The sequence below is a fragment of the Solanum stenotomum genome, chromosome 12 (genome assembly GCF_019186545.1).
Source record: "Solanum stenotomum isolate F172 chromosome 12, ASM1918654v1, whole genome shotgun sequence".
NCBI classification, from domain to species: Eukaryota; Viridiplantae; Streptophyta; class Magnoliopsida; order Solanales; family Solanaceae; genus Solanum; species Solanum stenotomum.
The window spans coordinates 45,549,468-45,559,365 of record NC_064293.1 but is presented as its reverse complement, the minus strand read 5'-3'; the positions used below and the strand labels follow the sequence as shown (position 1 = coordinate 45,559,365).

Sequence of the window (9,898 nt, the reverse complement as noted above, 5' to 3'; positions counted from 1 at the left end):
AAGGGTCAGAAGAATAATAGATGGTCTAGTTTGTGTTGAGTTTTAAAAGGTGTGAATAGAAAATGAAGAGTTGTGACTTTTATGAAGAGTTGTGACTTTTATGAAAAGTTGCGACTTTTATGAAAAATTGTGACTTTTATGAAACATTGTGACTTTTATGAAACATTGTGACCTTTCCGAAAGATTGTGACTTTTCCAAAGGTTTGTGACCTTTCCGATAAAGCACAATAAGAACTTTTTCACACTACCTTCTGTTTTCTATAATTGAGGGATTTCCTCTCATTTTAGTGGAACTAATTTTTCTGTACTTCTTCTACTACTACTAAATCTAGTATTATAAGTGTACTTTACTGTCGTTGACTGGTTAGTTGACACCGTGATTTTAGGTACCGATACATCGATAAATAAGATCGTTCTATCCTGGAAGGATATATTCCATTAACCTTGGGTACTTGAGGGGAATAATTTCCTTAAGGGAACACTGTGCAATTAGTGGACTCGATTTTCTTTCTTTGTGAAAAATATTTTTATGTTGTTCTAATCTGTTTCTGGTTCTATTTTCTCTACTAATTTTAATTTTCTAGTTTTGAAAATACTCTTTAAACTTTATTGTTTCTTAACAAATTCTTCAAAATTTTGTTCTAAGTATCTTAGGAATAGAAGATGAATAACGGTTTGTAGTACTAACATGTATTAGCACAAAATTAAGGAGCTTAGAAAACCTTCAATAAAATGTGTGAGGCCATAACATTTATCACGGAGGAAGAAAGTTGATAACCTAACCGCAAATGTAGCAGCAAGAATTAATGGACAGTGGGTGGGTTGCACTCTTACCAAGACAATGCAGCCTTAATTGATGGACCCCTACAAACACGTACTAGCAAGCTGTATTCCATTCCAATTACACAAACACACTTATTTCACCATTTTTTTTGCATACAACCTATGGAGTCTCCAATACTTTTCTTCCTTATGATGTTCTTATTCACCATCACCAACAATGCAATTGTGATCGAAGCACAAGTTGATAAATTTGGTTTAGAACAACTGGTGAGTGAAGATTTTGAGTTGCCAATGGCAATGTCGTCTTTATACGAAGAAACAGAGGATGATAAGATGCAGTTAGATGGAAATGGAAGATCTCTATTGTGGCACAAATTCAAGTACTACATTTCATATGGAGCATTGTCAGCTAACAGAATCCCCTGCCCACCACGATCTGGCAGATCGTATTACACGCACCATTGTTATCATGCTACAGGTCCAGCTCACCCTTACACTAGAGGTTGCTCTGCTATCACTCGTTGCCGTAGATGAACAATTCAATTCAATTACCATATTTATTGTTGTTTATGATCTATGCATTAATTTTAGTACCTTTATTTGTGTGATATGGCTTGGGAATTGTGGTAGATCTACTACCTATCGACTGATGTTTGGTGTTCTCAGATAGATGGAATTTTTAGCCAAAATTAGCTTCAATGTAGTTGCATTGTGTGTGTTTAATTTTATTCATATATTTTTAATTTTATTTACCAACGATTTTGCTTCTATTATAACAATAATAATAATAAAGTGATTTTTTACTTGTGCAAAAAATCATACGTACTTAATTACCAGCTACAAGTTATAATACACCAGTAGTTGGTAATTAAGTACTTTCATCGTCTCATATTACTTGTCTATATTATTAATAAAAATATATAAGCCCAAATTACTTGTCCATTTACAAAATTATAATATAATTTGTTTAAAAATATGATAACTTCTGTAGTAATAAAGCAAGAAGAAATAATAAGTGAAGAAGAAAAAGGGCAGGTGGCGGGCCGGCCCAAGAATAGCCGAAATGGACTGGACTGAGCATGACCGATCTAGGCTCAAATCTCAATCTGGCCCAATATGAAATAGATACTCTAAGGCCCAACCAAAGCTCGTGGAGGTAACTTCAAGTCAAAATTATTGTGGGTGTTTCTTTAGTTTTACTTTGAAAGATGATCAAGTTGTTAATTAATTTCTAGAAGAAAAATAGAAATATATTTAGAAATGATGACCAAGAAATATGAGGAGGTGTTGAGAATGCACTTTAAAATCTTGACCAAAATACAATTGATCGAAAAGTAATTAAAATAAGAATAAGAGATAGAGATACACAATTGTTAAATTGCTTATGGTATCGCTCTCTAGATCTTTTAAGCAAAACAGTGCCCGTTGAAATTGCTAAAGAGGTTGACCCTTCCAGATTTGTTCATCATATTGAAAAGGGCTACTAGTCAATGCAATGAACAATTGGGCCGTCATATTCATCTTTTATTTCTTAGTATAATAATATGTATTCCTACCGGTGGATTTGTAGTGTCAATCTAATCTAGATAAAATCAAATTTTCTTAGAAATAAATCTCTAAATATCTTTAAGAAGGATTTGATTTCTCAAGGAAGCACAATCAAACATGGGACCGCTAAGCACAATTTTACATTCGGCCAACTGACCCTTTTCTGGTGAACGCATTCGCACCCAAGATATATAATAAAACATCAAATCAAACCACTAATCATTTCTCTTTTTCTTGGATATCAGTCACATGCTAAAATCTAATAATATTTTTCTCTATATCGAACGCATCCTGAATTCTTTTATTTTACATGTTATATAAAAAAAAACAGAAAATCTGATAAATTTTGAACTGATAATTGGACAACTCTAATAACTTCAAACAGTAAAAAGACTATTGTTTTAAGCTAGGGTCTTGCTAATGCCGGTGCTTTAGTGCCACTTTGTTTTCGCACGTGTTTTTTAGATCATTTTTTTTAATTTTGAAGGCACTTTTGTTTCTACTTGGGGGAATTAATGGAACCAAAGTTAGGTGTCGTAAGTTTAATTAATTAAACATGTGATATGTAAGCTAGGGAGGAATAAAATTTATTTAATATTCAATCAAATATAATTCAAGATACGTACATGAACTCTACTCTTTTCACTCGAATTTGGATGCACAAATTAAAGCACCCTCACAATTCAAAAGTTAGTATAATTTTGGGCTAATGTTCCATAAATGATTTTTTGACTTTGTACATACGCAACGTTTTAGTTTGTCTCTATCCATAATACTATTTCTCTCTGCTGATCGATCGATTAGAACATTAAAACTGACGTCCTATCACCCATGTTTTAATTTTTCTTCTTAATTAATATAGCTTGAATAGAAAATTAATATTGGATGCTTGAAGTAGGAATAACGCAAACTTTTTGGTTGATCAGCAAGAGACGATACAATATCTGGGGTGGTCATTCTGTTTTCTAAGAAAATCGTTCTAAATTTATTTCATAATCCAAAATACCACTCAACTAATGGTAGTTTTCTAAAATCACTCGACTATTGTAATTTCATCTAGAAAGTCACTCAACCAATTCAAATAATTTTTTTAATTAAACTTTCTTGAACTAATTTTTTTATTTTAAGCTAAATTTCAAGAAATAAAAAGATACACATTTAACCGTGGAATAAAAAACTCCCATGTTCCCACATACTTGTTTATAAGATCATCTGCATGAGTTATAGCTATAAGTTTGAGTGAATTGCATATAAGTCACTCAGTTATAACTAATTATCTACTAAAGTCACTAAAATTTATTTTGTATCGACAAACTCATTTAAGCTATAACATTTTTTTCCCACAAAGTCATTTAAAGCCAAAAGAAACTTAAATCTAAGCCGGGTTCATGTGACTGTATCGGATCTGGACTGGTCCGGGATACTGGGCCCAACCAACGACCCGTCCCATCCCCCCTCCTATTCAGTATGGACCGGGCGGGACATGAACTGGGATTGGACTCCGAGATGTCCCGGTCACTGGACAGTCTTATAATAAGACACTTATTACCTACTTATGGTTAAAGAACAAGAGAGAGATTTTTGCCAATGACTGTATAAGAGATGCCTAAAGAATTCCTCGGGTTGTCTAAAGGCTAACAAATCTTGTTTTATCCCGACAGAATGGCTGTATTATTGATAAAGATCTCTAGGAAAATCGATAAAATAAGATTAAACATGTGAGAGGGTCCAAACGAATATATAACTGGTTTCCCTCATTTTTGGTAAGCCATCAAAATGAGCCTTTTTTCCTCCCGTGTGTCTTCAACACCATTCGCAAACCGACAATGGCGAGAAGCCTTGCGCAAAATCAGCTGCTTTTGTCGGTGGACGCAAAGCGCATAATTATTTCTTGCGTCTTTTTCTTTTACTTTGGTTATATACAACCACAAAATCAACATTTTTGATAAGGAAAGTTTTAAACTTTGTTAGCAAAATTACTATTTTCACAATAATATTTAATGAATTTGGGGCCTTAAAAATCTTGAGGCTTAAAGCAAATGCTTTACTTGCTTTAGGCTTCAGCCGGCCCTGATATAATTTATTTATTTTCAATTCAAGTATTACAAAATAACTTATTATAAACGAATTACTGTAATTCTATTTCTATCAAGTTTTCGATTAGTGTGATTAACATTTAAACTTTATTAGATAAATAGTTTGTTCATCACCTTGGATTCCGCATGAAACATGGCTGAGATAACGTGTGTTCACAAAAAACTTATTCACACTCGGTAACATTTTTGGCACAGAATGGGTTATTTCCTTTTCATTTCATCGAGGACAGCATAACCCCAATTTCATTTGTTTGATTAGACAATATACATCTTTCTTCCTGCCTAAATTGTCCTTAATTTTAAACGTTTAACGTATCCTTACCACATGATTTGATTGTACTACATCCATAACCCCTATTTTAATTTCATCATATATTAACTATAGTAACATATTTTCCTTCCGAAACAAAGAATGACACATTTCTATACAAGTTGTACGTGTATAGCAACAATTTACGTGTGAACGGAGAGAGTATATGTGATACATTTTAAAACTAAGTTGCATGTTATTGAACACAAGCAAACTACATATTTTCCATTCACAAGTTATGCTACTATACAGTTCACTTTGGAAATCATGTGAAAAACTTTGACCAAACGTGATTCATCAAGTGTGAACAAAATCTTGAACCTCTGTCAGTATGCATTCACCAATTATACATAATTACTAATTAGTATTAATTAGCAATGGTTAGTGATTCCGTCCATGAGTTACGTACCTTGTTTTTAAAATGATAGCACTATTGAACATGCATTTATTTTTCAAAAGAATTATTTAGGAATATTAAACACGTTTTGAATGACAAAACCATGAAACCCTTCTCTCTTTCTATATAATTTGGATCAAATGTATCATTATCCTATCCTAAACAAGTGATTAGAAGATGATTATGCAATGAATATAAAGCTGTCGGTTACCTTATACTTACAATAACATCATATGAATTGTCGGTTGGGAATTAGTAGGTAGGGGGAAGTATGTTGGATATTGACTAGACATTTTATCCATCCAAATTCCAAACTAACGAATTTATACGGGTTTTTTCAACATTTAAACTTACCTTTTTAATAATAACCTAAAAAGGCAGAAACCTTTTTTACTGGATTAGTAGGAGCTAATCTTCTTATATCAAGGTTAAATCTAACAACATTAAACTCTTTTAATGATGGGAGTTGGAGGATTAGTCCATTTAAACTTGCAGTGCTGATTAGGATGTTTAAAATGTGATGCTGAATGTTCATAATATGGGGCATGATTACTAATATGAATTAAATAAATATAAGTAGAGTAGCCCCCCGATTTCTCAAACGAACACGTATAAAAGAGACAAAACTTTCAAGTAATCATGTGTTCTCAAATTCAATTATAGTTTACCATTGAAATTTTTAGACTCAATAGTTTTTTAAAAATATATATATTTTCTTTATATGTTTTTTAAATAATTAATTATTTTAATTTTACGTAATTTCAAATATATAAATTTAAAGTTTTTTTTACTTGAATTCAACTGTGTCATTTAAATTAGACAAAGGGAGTATACACTACTCACTAGTAACTTCGTAAAATTGATATACATTCTATCAACCATATCAGAATTAGATAGGTAATTACCAACATACTATTTTGAACTAATCCCAAATTTCTTTTGAGATTTAACCTTAAAGATCTTAGTTTTACTAACACTGTAATTTATTTACTACAAAATATCAAGGTTTGATTGAATGGACGGTCCTTTAATAATGAAAGGTGTTAACTACTTATGTTAGGTAGAAATATTTTTTGCATCATCACGTGCGCATTTTTTATTTTAAAAGTATTTTCTTTTGCACAACTTGACTATTATACCAATAAAAAAAAATCAATACGGAGTTACGCACATGTGTTCGTCACTACTTGTGTGAACATTAATTCATTTAATTTAGCCATCAAATATGAATTTTGAAAAATTAAAATTAAAATAAAATTAGAAACCCGCAAACTCTATATATAGAAGTCAGCTGCTTGAAACAGAGCTCATTGCCACTTCTCTTCTTCCTTTTCTCTCAACAGAAGAAACCTTAAATTACCAAATTTTCAGCTCTATAAACTTCAGTTAATTAAACACAAAAATGGATTGGGTTAGAGGTGAAACAGTAGGGCATGGAAGCTTTGGCAAAGTGAGTTTTGCGATTCCGAGAAACCAGAGTACTCTGTTTTCTCCATCAATGGTGGTTAAGTCTTCTTCCGCTTCCTGCTCAGCTACTTTGATGAATGAGAAGATAATCTTGGATGAACTTAAGGGGTGCCCACAAATTATCAATTGCGTTGGTGACAGCTACAGTTATGAAAATGGCGAAAAACTGTACAATGTCTTATTGGAGTATGCTTGTGGGGGTGCTTTGTCGGATAAATTAAAGAATTCCGGTGATCAGAGGTTGCCGGAGTTTGAAGTCAGGAAGTACACAAAGGGGTTACTCAGAGGGATTCATTATATCCACAACAATGGTTATGTTCACTGCGACATTAAGCTTCCAAACATTCTTTTAAGCGAAAATGGTCAAGTCAAAATTGCTGATTTCGGATTGGCAAAGAGAGCGGAATCAAAGAAAGATGATAAATTGAGATGTGAATTGAGGGGTACTCCGCTGTACATGTCACCGGAAATGGTGATCGGAGGCGAACAGGATACTCCGGCTGATATCTGGGCACTTGGCTGTGTGATGGCGGAAATGGCAACTGGTAATCCAGTGTGGAGATGTTCAGATATAACTAAATTGTTGATGACAATTGGATTGGGTGATCAATTACCTGAAATTCCTCAAAATTTATCGGAAGAAGGAAAAGATTTTCTTGAGAAATGCTTGGTGAAGGACGTGAAAAAGAGATGGACAGCTGAGATGCTTCTAAAACATCCCTTTGTTGCTGATGAAGATGACACTGTTACATTAAATTACGAAAGATGCAACAGTGGCAGCCCTTCAACATCTCCAAGGTGCCCATTTGATTTCCCAGATTGGGTATCTAATAACTCTGCTGAATCCTCAGTAACATGTTCAATTACATCACTGCCCTCACCGGCGTTTCAAGAATCAATGAACTGGAGCGATGGGTCATGGTCTACATCACCAACAGAGAGAATTCGGGAATTAGTGTGTGAATGTAGACCTGAATTTGAATGGTCTACTGCTGATGGCTGGGTCAGCGTTAGGTGATGTCAATTTTGTTGTAAAAAAAAAATTAGTCATAGATAATTCAGAGTTCTGAATATTTTTGCTAGCCAATTTAGTGATTAAGCTAGGCCAATTCGTTCAATTTTTTTTGTACAAAATACATACATAAATTTCTATATGACGAAGATGGATTGAAACTCACCATACTGTATAGTTAAAGAGTACGTTTTTAGTTTCTTAATTTGTTATTACTTCCTATATCAAAATCAATGTTGTTGTTTCGTTGAGTTAAGCTATTTCTTAATTGATTACCTTTAAAAACAAAATTCTAATTCTGCTCGGTTTTCCCTGGATAGTGAATGTTTCTGTCGGATTAATCCTTGGCAGGAAATGTTATTTCCGAACGGAGTCCTATTTGGTGTGAATTCGATTATTGTAGCACGTTTTTGTTGGGATTTGAGAAGTTAGCGGCGGCTGTGCGGAATTGTGAAGTTTACGTGGCTGGCTCTGTTTCCATGCACCTTCCTATCAGTTGGTTTTAGATTCTAGTATGTCAATGTGTCGTATTTAGGCCCATCCAACAAGTTTTCCAATTTTATATAACACGTAATGTGTGAGAGAGGCATGCAATTTTAGTCAAAATTGTACAAGGAATCATATATGTTCATGAATCCTAATTTTTGTTACACTATTTACTTGTTCTCATCTTTATCAAACATGGGAATTGACCAACTTTTTAGGTTTATCATGAAAGTTGATTAAGATAACCATTCATATGCTTATCCATTGAACTTGAACGCCAATTATCAACGTGAGTTCGGTAGTAAATATCCCCTCACCGATTAAAAAAAGTTGTTTGGAAGTACGATAGTCTACGCAATTATTTTTCAAATATTTTAGGAAATACAAAACTAAATTCTTCTAATTAAATATTACAACTTGTTTTGGTAAAATCACAGTTCAATAAAAAGACACATAGTTGTCTAAATAATTACAGCGCCACATGAAATAGAAGAATACCTAAACATACACGTTTCAGTTTATGTTATACTTTACTTTTTAGTCTATTCCAAAAGAATAATACAAATTTGGAATTTTTCATTTCATCTTTAGTGAGATATTTTTATAACCACACAAATAAGATAACATATTTTAAAGTTTTAAGTTTCAAAAATTTATAACAACTGAAATATTATAATGTATTTTAGATAATATGTCTTAAAAAAATTGATTTTTCTCTTAAATTTAGTATCGATTCAACTACGTACTACCAAAATGGGAAGGGAGAAAAGTTTCAATTAAGGCAGGTATGTAGCTACTTGGTAGCACGTGTTTTATTTGAGTTTGATTTTTTTTTTTTTATGAGTAACGAACGCAGTCACATCAATTAGCTACTTGGAAAGTTCGTGCACAATTTTGATGTTAGTTGATAGGGAAAAAGAAGCCAAACTTCAAGACTTTCTAAGCACTTTCCATGTAGCTAGCTTCTCATATTTGATCTAATTTTATCTATACTAGCTACCCCCTCTCACAAATATATCATATGTGAATGAGGCATTAAATTTAGTCAAATGTTGAACGAAATACAAGTATGAACATTGCTATAATTTGACTATTATACCTATAAATTTCCAACTTTACAAGACTGGTGGGTTGGGGGGGTTGTCCAGTATGATTTCTTTTAGATAAGTCAATGGAGTACTTCGATTTTGAAGCTTTTCAACAAACATGTAATATTCAAGATTGGTTTCAATAGTTCTATTTTGCTTGGTCAACTGCAGCCGTAATCATTACATGATTTTATTTGGGCATTATATTAATGGTTGAATATCGATTTTTATTCCTCATAATTGTATAGGGTTATTTAATTTCATATGCATATATATCAAATTAATCTCCTATGCGTTCGCACAGCAGAGAGACTAGATGCTGCTCACTCAGTTTAAATATATGTGGCATTTTTCAATTTCGATAGTTTATTTGAGTAATTTTTAATGTTAAATTTGATTTGATTAACTCAATATCTTAAAATTAAAGTATGCAGGAATAATAAGTTGCAATTTTCTCAAATTAATATGATAAAACAATATATCTAAAAATGTGATCAAAATTTATATAGTTTAATTTTTTTAAAAAATAAATAAATAAAAAGTGTCACATAAATTAAGAGGGAGAAATTATGTATTTTCAAGTGATGTTTTTGTCCCTTAATATTACATGAATAAATTTTTCTTGCATTTCATCCCCACGTTTTTTTCACTTTTCAAACATCATTTTCTTTATCATTCAAGGAATAGAAAGAATTGGGCCTAGTCTAAATC

The 9,898-nt window shown here is 32.4% G+C and overlaps 2 protein-coding genes across 2 annotated transcripts; both read left to right on the top strand.

The window, feature by feature from the left end:
* The first annotated feature begins 919 nt into the window (after window positions 1–919).
* LOC125848762 (protein RALF-like 34) lies at window positions 920–1,599 on the top strand. Its single transcript, XM_049528687.1, has one exon. The coding sequence runs from the start codon at window positions 946–948 to the stop codon at window positions 1,315–1,317; it is 372 nt and encodes a 123-aa protein (XP_049384644.1). The 5' UTR covers window positions 920–945; the 3' UTR covers window positions 1,318–1,599.
* A 4,832-nt stretch (window positions 1,600–6,431) lies between these two features.
* On the top strand, window positions 6,432–7,778 carry LOC125848759 (mitogen-activated protein kinase kinase kinase 20-like). Its single transcript, XM_049528684.1, has one exon. It carries the CDS (start codon window positions 6,537–6,539, stop codon window positions 7,617–7,619), a length of 1,083 nt encoding a protein of 360 aa, XP_049384641.1. The 5' UTR covers window positions 6,432–6,536; the 3' UTR covers window positions 7,620–7,778.
* Window positions 7,779–9,898: the final 2,120 nt, after the last annotated feature.